We start from the raw sequence: 21064 nt of genomic DNA on the forward strand, positions 1-21064 counted from the left end.
TTATTGTTCTTCTGTGGTTCCTACAAACAGTTGGCAAACGAGCTCACCATCTGATATTGTCCTTCAACTGCGAGGAAACGAATGTGACTTGTTGATGGCCAGATGTTGTCAAGTGTGCTTCTGCCATCTAGCAAATGTTCGTATCTTAATTTTTTTTTGTGCGTCGCAGACCAAAAACAATCATCCCGGCGACAGCTCGCAAAATTTGTAAGTCAAGGCACCAGTGTCGTGCAAGTATGATCACACACCAATTTTCGTCATTTTATTTTGAAGTGTTTTTGGTTGTCCTTTGAACCCCAATGAAATTACTAGGGCCGGGAATCTTTGACTGTCTCACGATTCGATTCAATTACGATTTTTGGGTCTATGATTCGATTCAGAATCGATTTTCGATTCTCGGTTCAAACGATTTTCGATTCAAAATTATTTGATTGACAAATGATTTCTGCTTCAATTTACAGATATGCACAACATTGTCATGATCTACTCCAGTCTGCTTTGCAAGACAAAATGACAAATAGAGACATTAAAGTGTCTTTTTTTTTTTTTTTTTTAAACATTTATTAATTTTGTATTTTAAGTGCCTCTTTCCACAAAAACAGTATGTGGGCTACAACTGCCTTTTCCCCATCTTCTTCATTTCTGATTTAAATACAAATTGATTTTTGGATATTAATATCGATTCGATTCGATTAATAAATGAGAATCTCGATTCTTTTATGAATCATTTTTTTGGCACACCCCTAGAAATTACGGTCCGCCAACTTGCAGTTATTAAAACTTCACTTTTTCCTAATCTTCCCTGAGTTTGTATGTCAAATCAAATGTCTCCATTGAAATGAATTCAAACACTATTGATCTGTACCAGTCCCCTCAAAAATTTATTTTTGGGGTTATGTTTTTAAAAAAGAAAAAGTGTTGAGTATAACCAGAATTTTTTATTTTTCATTTTATTTATTATTATTATTATTATTATTATTATTATTATTATTATTATTATTATTATTATTATTATCATTATTATTAATTCAATCTCTGGTGTAATAACCTTATTTATTGATTGATTGAATTATTTGTTATTTTATTATCTGTTCTCATTGCTGCTGGACATGTAAATTTCCCAGAGGGAGCCATCCCAAAGGGATCAATAAAGTCAAGTCTAAGTCTAAGTCTAAGTCTAAAAAAATGGCTGCCACTGTATCGCCTGCATTTTTAATTTTGTATTGTAGTGTATGGTTTATAAAAAAGAAAATGAAATGCTACATTCTTACTTCCTCGAAATTTTTTTTGAGCCAACTCGGCCTCAATTTGAGGCAGGAAGAACCCTGCTTGGCGTACGATTACCTCCTGGCTTTGGACCGCCGCCCTCCTCCACGCGCTGTCTGCTCGCCCACATAAAACACTGAGCATCAAAAGCGCGTGTTGCCGTGACAACCGCCCCGCACGCACCCCCCACCCCCCTTTCCCATCTTTCCATTCACGCCGCCTGTCCTAATTGGCCGGCCGGTGCCGGCGGGTTAGAGGGGTCGCCCGGCGGATGAATGCCAAGGCGTCCGCTCAAACGTGGCCCCCGCTTTCATCGCCGCTTTGCCTCGGCTGAAGGGACGCCGGCGGGGCGGATAATTGGCGGGCGGGTGTGCGCTCCCGAGGACCTGGCGGGAGTCTTCGCAGCGTGCCCACGAGAAGGCAGCGTGACCAGCTATCATTTGCTCTACTTCACATACAGAAAAAAAAGGAAAAAGGAATAAATGCCTGCTGGTTTGAGAAGGTGCCAAAGGTGGCAGCTGTTCGTAAGCAACAGGTGCATTGCAGGTGATTGCGGTCACTCATTTTTGTAAGAATAACGCAACTGGCTTTGAATGATGACTTTTAAAGCATTTTTGAAGTCCCATTTGATCCCGAGCGAGATTGGGTTCAGATAAGATGCCAGGAAATGGCCAAAATCCCCTAAAAATGCCACATTCAAACCAAAACCTACCTGTGTGTTTCACAGTACCTACAGGTTACGTTTTGATTTTTGTGCGTCATGTCATGATAAAGATATGCACCAGATTTGTGTCAATCAAATCCACTGGTGCCGGATGCTGATATTTTCAAACACTACTTAAGGTTTATCAGTTTGGCCAATATGACTGAAAAATGGAAGCTTTAAAACAAAATGGCTGACTCCTTGTGTGTTTCACAGCTTAGGTTATACTTTGATTTTTGCAGGACCTGTCATAAAGAACACAAATGCTGGATTTCGTGTTGATCAAGTACACTGGTGGCGGATTTTCACAGACGTATCGGGAGGGCCAAAATTCCTGACATACAGCACCTTTAATCCAAAATGGCCGACCCCCTTTGCATTTAATTTTGATTTCTGTGCGTCCTGTCAAGATGAAAACGCATGGCAGATTTGATGTCAATCAGACATTCAAGCGAGCAGGCTACAGCATTAAAGTCTAATATTTGTTTTGCGGAGTTCATGAGGAGCTTAGCCCCATTAGCGCTAATGTTTGCTAATCCCAAACGAGCAGTCGCCGTCATCAGCATCACGTTGAGCGACAGGAAACGCTCAAGTAGTTTTTTTTTTTTTTTCCTTTTTCCCAAATATTGGCTTAAGAGAGCACGTCCACTGTGAGCTGCTCATTAATTAGCGAGCGTGGCGTTTAATTGGCGCTATGTGACCGGTGCGTACCTTTAATCCGCCGCTAATCCATCAGCCGCCGCATATTTCCATTGCCACCGACATTTTAATAGAAGCGGAGGAGACGCAGCTGGGGAAAGCTTTTATTTTGACACAGGAAGTTGAGGTGCAAGCATGGGGTCTATGTGTCCTAGATTGGTCCTTACGAAAGTGTTTCTGCTGCTCGAGTACTTATTGGGAGGCAATAAAATTGTGTTTTCGTTGCAACCCTAACCACAATCCAAACAACCAACACTCCTACTCTAACGCAAACCAACCTTTTCATGCTAAGTGTAATGCTAACTCCTATTTCTAACCCTAAACACTAATAACCCATAATGCAAATACTACACCAACCACTAATGCTAACAGTTACCCGTATTGCTAACGACAATCCCTTAGGCTAACCCTTAATCCAAATGCTATTGCTGACCCCGCCTCTATCCCACATGCTAACTGTTGTAACCCTAACTCCTACTGCACACACTAACAAAACGTTATGGCCTAATAAATGCTAACCCTAAACTGTAATACTAATGCTAACTGTAATGCTAACAGGAAAAGTAACACTATTGCTTACTTATTGCGTACTAATCCCGAACACTAACCTAAGCCTTTTAATTGTATTTTTATTGTTTTTATTTTTTTTTAAGTTTAGGCGCTTTCTGTAGCATATTACAGAGGAAACTGTTTAACATTCCATGTTGGCGCCACTAAGCATACTCCATTTTCTTTCTGAAATCTAACTCTTATGTGAGAATGCGTGTGCGCGCGCACATCAAGTGACTTTCCACAGATGATTAACCCCATCATCAAAACACCACCACCACCCGTGGGTGTCTTCTTGTTTCCATGGCGACACGTCTCCTGTGAGGACTGCGACAGGTCAGCACCAAAACAAAGTTTGACACACCGGGGACACACACACGCACACGCATGCACACCTGTTTACATCCCCCGCTGACATCACGCACACACTGCCCGCCTGCGTTCATTAGCTCCCATGATGCCGCGCTAACCTAGCGACTAGACTTCCGTGGCTAACTCCCCCCGCTTCGTCCGCTGCTCTCATTGGACGGTTTCCCAGGTGTCCAGACCCCCCCCCCCCCCCCCCCGCCCACCCCCACCCCCCACGCCGGTTGCTGGACCATCTGCGGCATGGACATCGTCAGAACTCACCGGGAACAGCTGGCGGGCCAGGACCCGTGCCAGGGACCGGCGGGTGGCGGCTTTAGACAACACGCTTTTAGATCGCGACGACACACGGTGCGAACCTCCAGCATGTCACATGGCAATATACTTCATGACTGTTGTTTTGAAGTTTGAAGTTTGAAGTTTATTGAACATATGCACATATACACGTATAATTATATAAACACAAAGTTAAAAGTAAAAAAATAAAATAAAATAAATGTTGTTGTGATTATTATTATATTATTCAAAATCCCTTGTCAGTTAGCACAGTCACAGCAAACCCTAATTTTGAATCATAACCTGAATCTTGAGAAATTCTTTTCAAACCCTAACTTGAAAACTTACTTTGAAACTCTAATTTGAAATTCCATCCCTGTCTTAAAACCCACATTTCAAAACCGTAATCCTGGCTTGAAACTCTCTAACTTGAGAATCCTACTTTGACATCTTGAAAACCTACATCTGTCATAAAACCATAATTTGGAACCGCAACCCTGTCTAGAAACCTGTATTTGAAACCCTAATCTGAGACTCTGAAACACAAACCCTGTCTTGAAACCCCAATTTCAAACGCATCTGGCTCGAAACTCAAATTTTTCATACTAACCTTGGTTTGAAACCTTGACAACGACTTGAGACCTCATTTTGAAACCCCAATTTGAAACCCATCCCTGGCTTGGAACCCTAATTTTTCATACTAACCCTGCTTTGAAACCCTGACAATGAAGTTGAAACCCCATTTTGAGACCACAATTTGAAACCCATCCCTGGCTCGAAACCCCAATTTTTCATACTAACCCTGCTTTAAAACCCTGACAATGAAGTTGAAACCCCATTTTGAGACCCCAATTTGAAACCCATCCCTGGCTCGAAACCCCAATTTTTCATTACTAACCCTGCTTTAAAACCCTGACAATGAAGTTGAAACCCCATTTTGAGACCACAATTTGAAACCCATCCCTGGCTCGAAACCCCAATTTTTCATACTAACCCTGCTTTAAAACCCTGACAATGAAGTTGAAACCCCATTTTGAGACCCCAATTTGAAACCCATCCCTGGCTCGAAACCCCAATTTTTCATTACTAACCCTGCTTTAAAACCCTGACAATGAAGTTGAAACCCCATTTTGAGACCCCAATTTGAAACCCATCCCTGGCTCGAAACCCCAATTTTTCATACTAACCCTGCTTTAAAACCCTGACAATGAAGTTGAAACCCCATTTTGAGACCCCAATTTGAAACCCATTCCTGGCTCAAAACCCTCATTTTTCATACTAACCCTGGTTTGAACCTTGACAACGAAGTTGAGACCCCATTTTGAAACCCCAATTTGAAACCCCATCCCTGGCTTGACACACTATCTAAAACCCTCCCAACTTTGCAACCCCAACCCAGTCTTGAAACCCGAATTTGAAACTCCACCCCTGGCTCGACGCCCTAACTTGAGATGCTCCCTCCATCCTTTATTGAAACCCCATCCCTACATTGACATGAAACCCTACTTTGAACCCAAAGCCTGTCTTGAAGCCCAAATTTGAAACCCCATCCTTGACTTGAAAACCTAATTGTAAACCACTGCCATGGCACCCAAATTTCAAACCCCAATTTTAAACCCTAGACCTAGTTTCCAACTAACTGGAAACCTTAATCATACTTTAAAACCCTGACCCAAAACCATACTGGGAAAACCCTAACAATGGATTGAAAGCTGTACTTGACACCTTTACACCATTTCGTAATGGAATATTAACTTGCAACTAATTTGAAAGCACGGCATCCTGACTTGAAAACTTTCAAATGGCCCACTCGATTGTATACACTTGTTTGCTCATTTTCATCTTTATATACATTAAAAAAAAAAAAAAAAAAGACCCACTCAAGTCTGAAAGCTTAATTGGAAAACTACCTTTAAAAAAAAAAGAATAATAATAACAAAAATAAATAAATAAATAAAAAAAAGAAACCCTAACCAGGCTTGGAATATTTTCAAACCCTCCCCTGTATTGGTGTGAATTGCCTCGTAGTAGTATCTGGTCATTGGATCCGTATCACGATTCATAGGTCACGTTTTGATACTGATTAATCCCGATACGAATCTGGAAATCAATTGACTTTTTTTTTTTTGACTAAAATTGAGAAAATACTAAGCAGTCACCTTATACATGTACACTATAAGATTTGTATAATAATGTATTCAACTGAAACTTCAACACTGTATTTAACAAACAGGCCGCATATTGAATCAATACAAGAATTGCGTGCTGTAATAGCGCGATATATTACCAGATTGATTTTCTTAACATCCCTACTACCCTGTCTTGATACCCTAGTAGTAGCAGTGTGACGATATATCGATATTACGATAGATCGTGATACTTTGTCTCCCGAAAGATTATCAATACGCCTATGCAAGTATCGCAATATTTGTAGTTAATATACAGCCACTAGAATGGCTTCATTTTTCATGACTGATTGAGCAATTACTTGGCGGGCCTCTAGGGGGAGTGCCTCATAAGAGTGGCGGGGAAATGGACGCAAGTCTTCAGGCGAAGAAGACTCGTCAGCGCACTGACTTGTGGAAGACATTTACTTACTCACTTTTGCATACGTTTCTATGAAAAACGTGTATTATAGCTTCCATTTTAAAACATTTTATGTTTTGACTTTTTGAAGCACACAATTTATGAGGAATATTAATATTGATTTAATATTTAAGTCATTTTATTTATGTATTTATTTACTTTTGCAATGTTCCAGAAAAAAAATTGTCAGTTTCTAAAATGAAGCCGCTGACTATGTGAATAACTGACAAGTTGCATGACAATAGTGTGTAATATGAAAGACACAAATTTGTTGACAGAATTAAGACATTTGTATTTGTTTACCCAGAGGTTCCCACCCCTTTGCCACTGTGTGAAAACACTCATGTGGCATCAATCCCCTCCTTTTGCTGTGTTCAGTGCAAAAGGCCACAGCAGATAAACAGCAGATGTGGCGTTTGGCCATTATTTTGCTTTGCGACTCTGCGTTAAACTGGCTTTTAAGCTCGTCCCTGCATCTGCGCGTGTGCAAAACAAAACGTCCGGCGCGGATAAACTGAAGTAAACAACAGACCAGGAAAGAATAAATCATCCCTTCTCTCTCGCTCTCTGCCTCCAGGGGCGGTTTGGGGCCATCGCAAGAGCTCCCCCGCAAAAGCTCCTCCACATCACAGCGAGCGATCACTCTTGCCACACAAATAGCACAACACCGAACCGGAGAGGAAAGGAAGGTGCTTCCGCGGGGAGGAATCACCTCTCCGCTATCAGCGGCGCTTTTATCTGCCGGCTAATGAGCATCAGCGCATCATCACACGCAGGCAGGCAGGCAAAGAGTGTTGGTGAGGACGCCACTTTCGTCAGCCCAACTCGCTCTCTTTCTCTCTCTCAGCGAGTGTCCCACTTCCAAAAGCGTGGACGTCCGCTTTCATGGTTACGCAACACCGCCAGTACACGCACGCGCGTTCCTTCTTCAGCCTTTGAACGCGCTCGAATTCGCCGCCTCTAATGACTGCGTGCATGCGCGCGCGAGCCATTATTAGTCAGTATAAGTGATTTTTTTTTTTTTTTTGCAAAGTAAGCAGCTGCCAGGAGAGGAAATATATGTTAGCCTGATGCTAGTCAGGAAGCACGCTGAGATCCTCGAGCGCAGGGAAACGGGCCAACTGTACTTCCACTTGCTATTAGGGATGTTCCCGAACAAGTTCTTTTGCACTCCTCAACTCTTGAGTGACTACCAATACCAAGCACTGATACTTTTGGTTCATCAAATATCCCCAAATAAAAATGACATATTTGAAAGAAAATCATACATCGCATATAGTATTTTCCCTAAAAAATTGCATGAAATTAACTCTTTGACTTCCGAAAACGTTTTAATAATGATTAGTAAAATCACGATGTGTGCCGCCATAAACATTAAATGACGTTAACTATGTTTTGTTTTTGTGTTTGTTTGTTTGTTTGTTTTGTTTTTTTAATAAATGAGCAGTGCAACGTCTAAGTGCATGCAGCGCTGCCTGGTCAATGGGTTGTGGAATCAAAACCACCCGCTAATTATGGCCAGCAGATGGTAGCATTGTATCTCTTTTCAATGGTTCTGTCGGTCTATTCATGTAAGACTCTTAAGTTGTAGTTCCTGCTCTTAATATGGCCACATTGACTGCAGTCACAAGTACCGATAACTTGAAATAAGGTTGGATATTGGCTGGATATCCGTACTTGCTCGTCCCGACTTACCATAAAAATATGTTTACTGCATATACTGTACATCGCTGCCGTCGGCCTGAAACCTCATAAGTTACGATTTGTTAAAATTCCCATTTTAAAAAAAATCTATACTGTTATTTTTCCAAATAACTGACCAATCTAAAGTTTTGAAAATGGCTTACTCTTTTTCAGGATCAACTGTAAATGGTTGAAAAGTCGATCCCATTTTACGTCGATGTTCCTATCTTGTTTTAGTATAACAGAATATTATAATGATAATAATAACAAATAATAATTAATTTATAATTAATTAATAATAATTAACCAAACAATTAACCTTAATAACTACCCAACCAACCAAGTTGTCAACCAATGATCACATTAACCTGTGACATCATCAACATGTGACATCATCAGCACGTGACATAATCCATCTGTCAGTGACCTTTGACCCCAATCAACCTGCGACCAAACCAACCTTTGATACCATTGCGTGACATCATCAACCTGCGACATCACCGTGAAGTTTTTTTTCTTTTTTTTTTTCCGACATACAGAAGCGACTTGCGGCTAAATCGCAAAAAGACTTTTCGCTGCGCCTACTGTCGTCGTGACGACAGTCGCCGTCGGTGGCGCCGCCTCTAACGTGGGCTTGCGCTCCAACAAGAAGACGAACTCGTCTCCCCGCACGCTAAAAGCTCTCGTTAATGGACGCTAATGCTGCCGGCGGCTCGAACCCGCTCCGCGCCGCTAATGTGTCCACTTCCTGTCGGGGGCGAGTGCGTGTGGCGGGAGAGAGCATTGGGATGATGACGATGATGATGATGAAGATGGTGGGGGTCTGCTGAGAGTTGAGCCAGTGACATCAGCCACAAAATGGAGGGATGATGTTGCGTGCGTGCGTGCATGTATACTTTTATCTGCCGCCCGCATCAGTCGGAGTGAGATTTTCTATCTGCACTCTTCATCTTCATCATCCTCACTTTGTTCCTATCCTCTGCACATCAAAGCGCACACTCGTACACAAACACACTCTCACACATACACGACAAAACTCTCTCACTGGAACACATACACTACATGTACACAACCTGATATGCACACACACTCATATGCATTCTCTCTTTGTCTCACACATACTCTCACACACTCTCCCTTTATCACAATATCACACACTCTCGCTCTCTTACCACTCTCTCTTTATCACAGTATCATACACTCAAGCTCTCTCACTCACTCTCTCGCTCCACACACACTCACATCTCACACTCACACACTCTCTCCCAGTCACAAACACGCCACACTCACAAGCACACCCCCACTCTCTCACAATCACACACACAGTCTCGCTCTCACGTGCACTCTCGCTATCACGCACATTTTCTTGCTCTCATGTCACACTCTCTTGAACTCTCCTTCTTCCTCACTCACTCTTCCTCTCTCTCTCTGTCTTCCTCTCACACAACCGCTCTCTATCTCTCTTCCTATCACACGCTCGCTCTCTCTCTCCCTTCCCCTCTTACTTAATCTCTCTTCCTCTCTCACTCTTCCTCTCTCACTTAATCTCTCTTCCTTTCTCACTCACTCTTCCTCTCTCTCATTTCACGCTTCCTCTCTGACTCTCACTCTTTCTCTCACTCTCACTCTTCCTCACACTCTCACTATTCCTCTCCCTCATTCTCACTATTCCTCTCACTCTCACTATTCCTCTCACTCACTCACTCACTCACTCATTCACTCACTCACTCACTCACTCACTCACACTCTTCCTTTCACTCTCACTCATTCACACTCTTCCTCTCACTCTTCCTCTCTCTCATCTCACGCTTCCTCTCTGACTCAATCCTCTCACTCTCACTCTTCCTCACACTCTCACTATTCCTCTCACTCACTCAGTCACTCACTATTCCTCTCACTCTCACTATTCCTCTCACTCATCGCTCACACTCTTCCTGTCACTCTCACTAATTCACACTCTTCCTCTCACTCTTCCTCTCTCATCTCACGCTTCCTCTCTGACTCAATCCTTCTCTCACTCACTCTTCCTCACACTCTCACTATTCCTCTCACTCACTCTCACTATTCCTCTCACTCTCACTGACTCACACTCTTCCTCTCACTCACACTCTTCCTCTCACTTTCACTCACTCACACTCTTCCTCTCACTTACCCTTTTCCTCTCCCCCTCCTCTCTCCCTCTCCCTCTCTCCCCTTTCCATAGTTGTACACATAGCATGTGGCTAAAGCGTGCGCAGCGCCTCGGCAGATGGACGCACTTCCTCTCCGGGGGGCACGCCAGCGGTCGCTCTTCATGCTCGTGGTCGGATTACGGTGACAGGGCCTGATAATCTGGATTATCATCCGCGGATCTCCGGTCGCATCTGAGCGCGCTTCTTAACGCTCGGGCACAAAAAAAAAAAAAAAAAGAAAGAAAGATGGAGGGATGTTTCTTGTTTGCATGTTCCTGGTATTTTTTGTTTGTTTTGTTTTTTTCCTCGTTATCCAAATGCATTTTTATTTGATGCAACTGATTTTCCATTCAATTGTTAAGACAGCAGCGCCTATCCAAGCTGTGGCGTGTGTGTGTGCGTGTGCATAGTCAATAAAAGTAACGCATGTACATCAGCAGCTCATTTGCATACGAGCCGGGCACTTAAAACAACATTTAATTGTCCGCTGAGGCAACGTTTATTATTGAGTCCATTTGCATTGATTATTTCTGCTCTCGCACGCACACGCACACACAAAAAGTACAATTAAATCAACGGACTTGTCTTCCTAGGCAACATTTCTACTTTCAGTGCATTCATTTGCTTTAATCAACTTTGACCCCTTCTAGATGACGACCTTTGAAGGCAAAACGACCTCTTTAAAAGTATTTCATTAAATATAAGTGCATAATATATAATGTAAGTCATAATTCAGCCGATTAATGAAGTTAACCGTTAAAGGACTTGTTAGCATCACAGTTAGCAGCTCTTAATTCAAGTCGTCCGAAAATTGGATGAACGATATGTTAATGTGTTTCCCAATCCCAGTCACACAATAAATAGACTTGGGTCCAAAAAATTGCACAAACAAAGCCCATCAAGTTAAATATCAAATCAAAGGCCGCAACGAAAGCTTTCCAACGCTGCCATTCGATTTGCAACGCGCCCAATTGCATGCTCAACAATGAACAAAGAAACACGTTTTATGCTTCAATACTTCACTAATTACACAATAAAAAGGTTCAGTAACGAGGTCCGAAAAAGAAGACTCGACAAACAAAACATATTGACGTGTAAAGTCTGCAACTAATATTTTGTAGACAGTGAAATTGTTTTTACAAGAGTGCATGATGATGCAATGACCCCAAAAAGACATGACCATAAAAAATTTTTGTAATAAGTTCAAAAATGTACAACCAGCAAACCACACTGAGTCACGTGTCAAATGAAGGCCAATAACGAATACTTTCTTGATCTGCAATTATTTTTGGCAATATTCCTTTGCATTGTTATGAAATGATAAGAAAACATGTTTTGTGTTTGAATCTGTCACCAATCACACAATACAGAATATAATGTTGCATTTGAGGATGGTCGGAAGTCAGATATATCCGAGTTGGTTTTCCCAGTTCCGAACTGAAAGCGTTCGAGGAGAAAGTAAACAACCAAAATGGCGGCATTTTGACCTCCACCAAACTTACCTTTTCGCAACTTTGCTTCATTTATTGTTTTAAATCGTATTTCATAAGCATTCCATACCGTTAAGTAGTTCACCGTATAATTTCATCCCATGAGATAGCGGCATATTGTCACGTATGTTGCGTTACGTAAAGTTCTGTCAAATATTTATGAATGAAGAAAGCTATCTAGTTTAATAAATCGAATAAATTGTGTTTTGCCATTCACGGTCCGTGGTCGCCATTGTCGAGTGACATCACTTGTATTTCTGAGTACAAGTTCCCGTACACACTTCCTGGTTTGAAATCAGTCAGACTTCCCACCGTCATCGAATGCAGCGTAAGTAAAAAAAATAAAATAAAATAAATTAAAAAAAACGCACTGAATCGCATGTCACATCAAAGCCTGTGACGATTGCAATCTCGAGCTGCAGTTAATTTTACATGATGTCCTTGTATGATGACACATTTATGACAAAATATGGATATATTACTAGTTTAGTATGTCACCAGTTGCGCAATAGATACGAGGTCAAAATTGAACAACCAACAAACCTTTTTGAGTCACATATCAAATTAAAGCCCGTGACGAAAGCAGTCTAGAGTTGCAATTAGCTCGCCAATTCACGCTTGCATTTTGACGCGGCGATCAAAAAACATGTATGTCTTTTATCCGACAATTAAACAGCAGACAAAGCGAGCCGACGCTTCGTCGTCGGGCTGACAAAAAAAACGTTAACGAGCGCCAACCCAATTCCAGTTTCCCCGACCATCCCCCCCCCCCCTTTTTGTGGATCCTTAAGTGGAGCTGATGGAAGGTTGGACCGGCCGCCATTTGCATAATTGTGATGTTAATGCGGCGAGCCGGGGGACTCGATTATGTTGCATATTGATTGCACCGCGCGGGGAATGGCGGCAATCCGATTAGACGGCGGGATTCCCGCCATCTACATCTCGTCAACGCGCTCCGAGCAAGGCGGGCGAGGAGGGGAGGGAAACTCACCGTTCTCGGGGTGCTCCATCTCGCCGATGCTGCCGTCGGGCGTGGTGCGCTCGTAGTGGTCCTCGGGCAGCGCCAGCGGGCCGATCCGAGGCCCGGACGAGGACTTGGAGCTGGGAGTCTCCGACTCGTCCAGCCCGCTGTCGTAGTAGCTGTGCTGGGACGTGTCCTGCAGGTCCTGCGCCTGGTTAGCCGTGGAGAAGGTCACCCGGCGGTGCGGCAGCTGCCAAGCACAGGCGACATTTGCTATGTTATTTACGGCATTCATTGTATTTGTCTTATTGACATGTGACAAAACATTTGAAATGTGACAAAACACATCGAGTCACAAGGCTTTCGGGATCTCCGGTTATTTTTGGAAATAAGCCCTCATATAATGATGCATTAACTAACCCTCTCGGTATGGATGAGCTCCTCCTGGGTGCCTTTCCTTACGGGGTTCTTCTGTGCCCCGCCATCTTGTGGTTTGCGTGTGTGTGTTTGTGGGTACGATCATGGGGATGTTTTTTTCTTTTCATTGTATTATGCATGTTTTAATTGTTCAGTACCTTGAGTTGCATTTTAATGTATGGAAGATGAATAAAGTTTGAATTGATTTGAATAAACAGACTACAAAATGTCGATATACAATCACAAGGTAAAAATCGAATAACTACAAACCACATCGAGTCATATATCAAATTAAAGGCTGTGGTGAAGGCTTTCGGGATCTATGGTTGGTTTGACAATATGCCCTTGTATGATGAGAAAATGACTTAAAAAAAAAATCCATTACGTGAAAACATCAATATCAATAATAATGTAATGCGATTAAGTAAAAAGGTTAAAAAAAAAAAAAATCTTCAAACATTACACCACATCAAGTTGCATGTCAAATTAAATCCAGTTACAGAGGTTTAATAGATTTGCTAGTATTTTTTGGCAATATATCCTACTATGTTGACACAAAAAAAAAAAAAAATGAATGTCAGAAACTCAAAAATCAAAAAACAGCAAACCACATCAAGTCATACATCAAATCAAAGCCAGTGACGAAAGCTTTCCACATCTGTAATAATTTTGTCGATATGCACTTGAATGTTGATGCAATAACAAAAAAAATTTTTTTTCCACATACGCATAATAACGTCACAAATCACACAAAATCCCATCAGATTATTTACTCCATTCAGCAACAACATCAAAAAAGACAATTGCACAAACTTTAGGCACTTGACTTGGGGGCCATTGAAAATATTTGGTGACCAATAGGCGTCCGAGCAGATGCCTGACGGGAGCCATTTTGTCCGCCCAGTTATCAATCACAGACTCGTGAGTCGACTTAAAACGAGGCGAAATGTAACGCGGTCATGCCACGTCTTTTTCCCGCCACGTTCCAGTTGGCACGGCGGCTTCATTTGGAGTGGAAATGTCATGTGAAAGCGACCAGTTAGTTTGCAGAAGAGCAGCAGGCTGAAAACAAACTTTGACGCTTCATTGACTTTGTCTTGGAGGAGGAGGAGGAGGAGGAGGAAGCCGTCTGACTTGATGCTTTTATAATTAAAATACAATTAGCTGTCCATGTAGCGCTGCAGGACACGCGCGCGCACTGAGCCAGACACACACACTCGCACACACACGCACCTGAACTGGGCCAGACAGATAAACAGCACATCCCCGGCTGGCCCGATACTCGGTTACCATGGAAACTGGTGTCATCCCAGTCAGGACCCCGAACCGCTTCAATCGGCACCAAAAAAAAGAAAAGACTTTGTGTTTTTTTGTCCAAATGGCGAGCGTCCACCGTCCGTTGCCTCTGTGGGAAAACCGGCGGCAACGCAAGCGCTGGCCAATTAATTGCGACACCTCTCAGGATCCCACTGAGCGAGGATGATTTCAAATGGCAGCAAAAATCACAAAAAATGTGGACAAACACATGTGATTTTTATTACAGTTTTGTTTTGTTTTCATAAACTTTGACGAACAAACAACTACTAAAAACATACAGTAACAAAAGTTCACAAAAAACACCGCTTCTTTTCAAACAGATACCAGTACGAGTATTCACTCATGAGTAACCTCTGATATGATACCTGATATCTTGAAATAATGCCAAAATTGGCCAGAACATCCAGTAGCAAACGACAGAAAAAAATGCCGATCAAAAGTGGAGAAACGTTCGCTAACATACGCAGGCTAACAAGCATTGCGTAAGAAATGCTAACTAGCAAAAATCGCTAACCCAAGTGGCTAGTCATAAAGTAGCAAATGTCGGTAAACAAGAGTTGAGCAATAAACGTTGCGCAACAAATGCCGAGTTCTACCTCACTAACATATGTTGAGTAACAAATAGGGCTGGGTCTAAAATATCGATATATCGCTCTCAAATTATTGTTATTGTTATATTGCTTTTCATAGCCCAATTCATAAAAACATGAATCGATACTTTTAATACAGCTACCTGTAAATGAATGTGCCAAATACCCCCCAAAAGAAGTAAGGTAAGAATTGGACATAAACACACAAAATATGGATGCATAATTATGTACTATGGCTGTGTTCCTTACAATACAGGTCCATTTGTTTTTATTTATTAACAACTGGAACCTTCGTATAAAATCTGTCACGGGAATGTAAATGTCGCGATTTTTTTTGGTTTTGATCAGGTGCTGTTCAATAAAACGTGCATGATACATGATTGATGTAACTGTTTTACATTAAATTATAAATGTAAATATTCACATTTTTACTAATGCACCAATTAAGAAGAGAAAGAAGTTTCTAATATTTTGCAGCATTAGTACTTCTGGGAATGTCTTCCATATAAAAGTAAAATTGGTACTGCATGAAATCCTGAACTTAATCAAAAATCAGTGTGAATTGAATCGATTTTGGAAATCTGAATCGATACCCAGCCCTAATAACAAAGATCGAGTAACATCAGCAATGAATGTTTATAGCTAAAAATGTCAGATTGTAACAGATTTTCACAAACAAAAATCAAGTAACAAAAGATACTTCTGATTGGAGTTACGGAGGTGTCGAGTAAAGAAATTTGCTAACAATTGTCAAAATAAAATCACGTAACAAACGTTTCGCAACAATAGTAACAAATGTCAAGTAGTAGTTCATTAACAAATTGTTGTGTAACAAAATTCAACGAACAGTAGCGCCAGATGTTTAGTTCAAAATGTTGATTTTCACAAATAACAAATGAGTTCCGTTTGTAGCAACTGTTGTTCCGTGGCAACCGTTGAGTATAAAATCAAGTAACAAATTTCGAGTCACAGTCTGACGTTGCTCTCGTCGCCTTCAACATCTTCACACCAGGAAGCAAACGCTAACCCCTGTGGCGGCCATTCGGCGCGCCGACATACGCACACACGCACACGTGGGTTAGCGGCAGATCAGGATGTGTCGGAGCGTGTTATTAATAAACGCTTTCCTGCTTCCTGTTTCCTGCTGCGGGATAGAAATCGGCGCTTGGTTATAAACAGCCAGACGGAAAGCAACAGACGCGCAAATGATCAGGATTCCTCGCACGTCTGTGAAATATCAAAGCGGGCGTATGAGGACATTCCAATTTTTCCTGGAGTCTTTGTCTTTTTTTTTTTTTTTTTTTTAAGTATCTGTACTTTTACTTATGTACAGAGTGTGCATACGTTTTCACCCGCACGCTGTGACAAATCCTTGTTTGTTTTTGTCCCTTTTGTACTTGTTCGCCGGTGTATGTTTGTTTTCCGTAAATAGAAGTTGTCGTCTCCGCCATCTCAGCGCCGAACACATCACAGTCGAGAAACTACATTAAAAAAAAGAAGAAAAAAAGATGGAACACCACAACCTCACAGTCACCCCGGGAAGCCTTCAGATTCGGCGACAGCGCCGTTTTTGCAGGACGCCCACACGCACCTCCATGGCTGGTCTGCCATCTCGCATGTGCTAGCTGCTACCAGCTAGCAATGGTTGCTGAATTTACTTAAACAGTTATTTGCTAAAGTGTGGTAGTGCTACTGCTTCCCTCTAGTGGTACACAAAAGAAGTGCAGTTCGGTTGTATTTTGCATTTAATCTTTTTTTTTTTTTTTTTTTTTTTTTTTTTTTAATAATCAAGTATCATTTGCATTCACATTTTATGTTGTTATAATTTTCAGTAATTCATTTAAAAAATAAATGGTGAGTTGATTTAAATAAAGAACAAAAAATAAATCAAACTACTGTAATTTTATTTAAGTACTGTTTGTAAAATATTTGAATGAACTTGAAGCTTAGCTTATCTCAGGCTAGCTAGCAGGAAGAACACGAAGTCCCTCCCCTCGTCTGACGCTGGCTTCTGATTGGTCATTCACGAAGATTCACGAGTGAGTGACAGACTCAGATTTCCATTTCTGCGGTGCACAGGGGCTGGATGAGGAGGAAAAGCCAGACTAGGACACAGCAACAGCTTAGCTTAGCTTAGTTTATTTTAGCATAGCGGAAGCTACATCAAGGCCTTGTTTGTCAGTCGCGCCCTCTGGTGGCTGCCTTCAGCAATAGCTGAATGTCTGAACCTTTCACAATTGACTTTCCATCCATAATTTCTTACATATAATAAAAACCAAACATATATATATATATAAGTAAAGAAACTAGTTCACCAACAGCAGTCATTTAACTAATTAACTAGGGCGACTTAAAAAGGGAGGTGTGGATTTTCACAAGAAAAAAAAACAAAAAAAAACTTTTTTGGGTATCGGCAGACGTAAAGCAAATCCCAGAAGGCGGGAAAAAAAAAGTTTAATTTTCTTTTTCTATAATGAAAGGGGAAATCAAATCGATGAAGACGGGGGATTGAATTTTTGTGAAAGCGCAAGGAAACGGTGGACGCCTCCTCCATTTTGAGGGCCTAACATTTGAAAACAGGCGCAGCTGAAATGACCCATTGAAGACACGAGGAGGAAGGAAGAGGAAGTAGCGGGGGAGGAAGATGAGGAGGAGGAGGAAGAGGAGGAGGAGGCCCGCTGATGATTAAAAAGCAACCACGAGAGGAGAAACCGACGACGCCTCGCCGGCTGTTTGTCAGCCGAGACACAAAGCGGGAGATAACACACCGCGCCTGTGTGTGCGTGCGCGCGCGTGTGCGTGAGCTCCTCATTACCTCCCTGTGTGGGAGATAAGAGTGTGTGAGGCTGCATTGTGCATGCTTATAAAAAGTGTGTGCTTATCAAGTATGCAAGCACACACGCTTACACAGACGGCCAAACGTCGAGAGCGGCGACATCCCATAATTCCGCACGGAAGCGCTCCGAGTGTACGATGAGTGAGGAAACACAAAATGAAGAATGTGCAAAGGACCGCCGCGCATGTTGATGCCAATAGGGGGCGCCAGCAGTTTGTCTCGCATACAAAAATTCCAATTTGGGAACAATCAGAGAAAATTGTGATGCGTAGGTGAAATGAACCAAAACTGGCCGCTTTGAATCAAAATGGCCGACTTGCAGGCGTGGCTTCTAGAGACTTTTGATGGGCGTGTCAACCTAACTTGAGACTCCCTCCCAGCCCGTTTTGGCAGCAAACTAGTCAGGCCTGACGTGACTGCACCTGCTAACGATCGAAGAATCGTGAATCATATCGACGCCCTCAAACAAAAAAAATAATACGTTGACAAATCCTTCCCATTTCCAACAACAGCAGCCCGTTTAGGCAGCACACTAGCCAGGTGTGGATTTTTTAATGATGGACAAGATCAAGAATTGATACACAATGCAAAGACTGACAAACGCAGAAGATTACGACTCTCCCCTGATTTAATAACAGCAACCTGTTTAAGGAGCACACAAGGCGGGCCTGAAGCGCTGCTTGCTGTTCAAGGTAAAAAAAAAAAAAAAAAAAAAAAAAAAAAGAGTCAGAAACTGATCAATCAACACATTTGAAAGACTGTCAACAAACACGATTGCACCACTTTCCCTCTTTACTAATAGCAGCTAAACGGGTTGCCAACTAGCACTGAAATTGACAAGTTGGACTTGAAGTGCTGGTTGCTGCTACAAAGTTGTAAACTATTGGGAATTGACAGATTGATACATAATGGAAACACTGTCAACAAACAAGATTATGCTTGTTTCCCTCTTTATTAATATCAGCTAAACGGGTTGCAAACCAGTGGTGAAAAATGACTAGTCGGGCCTGAAGTGCTAACTGCTGCGAAAGACGAAATCAGTATATGATTGAAAGACTGTCAACAAACAAGAGTTTGCCTCTTTCACTTTTTACTAATAGCATCTAAACGGGTTGCAAATCAGCAGTGAAAAATCAATAGTCGGGCTTTACTAATAGCTAAACGGGTTGCCAACTAGTACCGAAAATGACAAGTTGGGCCTGAAGTGCTGGTCGTTGCTACAAAGATGTAAACTATTGGGAATTGACAGAATGATACACAGCGAAAAGACTATCAACAAGATTACGCCTCTTTCACTCTTTACTAATAGCGGCTAAACGGGTTGCCAACTAGCACTGAAATTGACAATTTGGGCCTGAAGTGCTGGTCGTTGCTACAAAGATGTAAACTATTGGGAATTGACAGATTGATACACAACGAAAAGACTATCAACAAGATTACGCCTCTTTCACTCTTTACTAATAGCGGCTAAACGGGTTGCCAACTAGCACTGGAATTGACCATTTGGGCCTGAAGTGCTGGTCGTTGCTACAAAGATGTAAACTATTGGGAATTGACAGATTGATACACAACGAAAAGACTATCAACAAGATTACGCCTCTTTCACTCTTTACTAATAGCGGCTAAACGGGTTGCCAACTAGCACTGGAATTGACAATTTGGGCCTGAAGTACTGGTTTCTGCTACGAAGATGGAAAGTATTGGGAATTGACAGATTGATACACAAGTGAAAGACTGTCAACAAACAATATTACGCTTGTTTCCATCTTTATTAATTGCAGCTAAACGGGTTGCAAACTAACGGTGAAAAATGACTAGTCGGGCCTGAAATGCTAATTGTTGCAAAAAATGAAATCAATATATGATTGAAAGACTGACAACAAACAATATTTTGCCTCTTAAACTCTTTACTAATAGCGACTAAATGGGTTGGAAACCAGCAGTGACGTGCTGATTGATGATGTACAAGATGAGGAATTGTCCAATCAGTTCACCCCGTTAACGACCCGATCCACAAACATACTTTATAACATGCCGACCCCCTCCATTGCTACCCGTTTAGTCACATGAGCTTATCATGTGAGCGCAGCCTGGCGGGAAAGCGGCTCGAACATCAAAGGCAATTTGTCGGACCGGCACTCGTCAGACGTGAATGTCTTGGATGACGACTTGCTCGGGGTCAGCTGGTTATTGTAGTTTTGTAATTTTCATTTTAGTGCGTTTTGAGTTTTGTTTTTTAAATGTAGTTTTAATTAGTTTTGAGGATGGTTCTGTTCATTTTTATTAGTTTTAGTTATTTAATAAACGCTTAGTTTTAGTTTAGTTTTAGTTAGTTTCAGTTTTGTTTTTTCTTCAAGTGTATGACTTGTGCGCCATATTTCAAAAGCACCATGGGACTGACATCATCTGAAGGTGCTTTTCTATTGGCTGCTGCGAGATGACGTCACTTCTGTGTGACACACTTTCAAACGTCCTTATTCCGCTTCATATCAAAATATCTCCTAGTTTTTATTACTTTTAGTTATTTAATAAATGCTTAGTTTTAGTTTAGTTTTAGTTAAAGTATAAAAAATTGTATGTGTTTTTTTTTCTTTTTTAATGTGTATTACTTGTGCTTAATATTAAAAAAAACAAAAAACAAAAAAAACACAAAAAAAAACAGCATGGAAGCGAGATCATCTGAAGGTACTTTTTCTATTGGCTTTTTTTTTTTTTTTTTTTTTTAAAGCATTTTTGTTTTTATTTTATTTCGTTAATGAAATTGTTTTTTGAATTTTAGTTTCAGGTTGTTGTTGTTTTTTCCGTTAGTTTTAGTTAACTAAAATAACTTTGGTCGGTTGCGGACTTTTGAGGCGCTAGCGTTAGCATTAGCTGCTTCCATGTTGGCCATTCTTCTTCGTCGTCGTCGTCTTCTTCGTCATCATCTTCGTCTTCATCGTCTTCTCTGTCGTCGTCTTCTTCTTCGTCTTCTTCTTCATCTTCTTCTTCTTCGTTGTCTTCTTTGTCGTCTTCTTCTTCTTCATCGTCTTCTTTGTCTTCTTCTTCTTCTTCTTTGTCATCTTCTTCTTCATCGTCTTTTTCATCTTCTTCGTCGTCGCCGTCTTATTCTTTGTCTTTTCCTTCTTCTTCTTCAGACGCAAATTCAAAGTCGGGG

The 21064-nt window shown here is 41.5% G+C and overlaps 1 protein-coding gene across 3 annotated transcripts in view; it reads right to left on the reverse strand.

The window, feature by feature from the left end:
- The window catches only part of LOC144025769 (protocadherin-1-like), a 148213-nt gene that overhangs the window by 55349 nt on the left and 71800 nt on the right, over positions 1–21064 (reverse strand). For all 3 annotated transcript variants that reach the window (XM_077532091.1, XM_077532090.1, XM_077532092.1), the window contains one exon: positions 12781–13000. In XM_077532091.1, coding sequence (XP_077388217.1) covers positions 12781–13000 — 220 coding nt within the window. The remainder of the gene's footprint in view (positions 1–12780; positions 13001–21064) is intronic.

This window comes from Festucalex cinctus, chromosome 9 (assembly GCF_051991245.1).
Source record: "Festucalex cinctus isolate MCC-2025b chromosome 9, RoL_Fcin_1.0, whole genome shotgun sequence".
Lineage (NCBI taxonomy): Eukaryota > Metazoa > Chordata > Actinopteri > Syngnathiformes > Syngnathidae > Festucalex > Festucalex cinctus.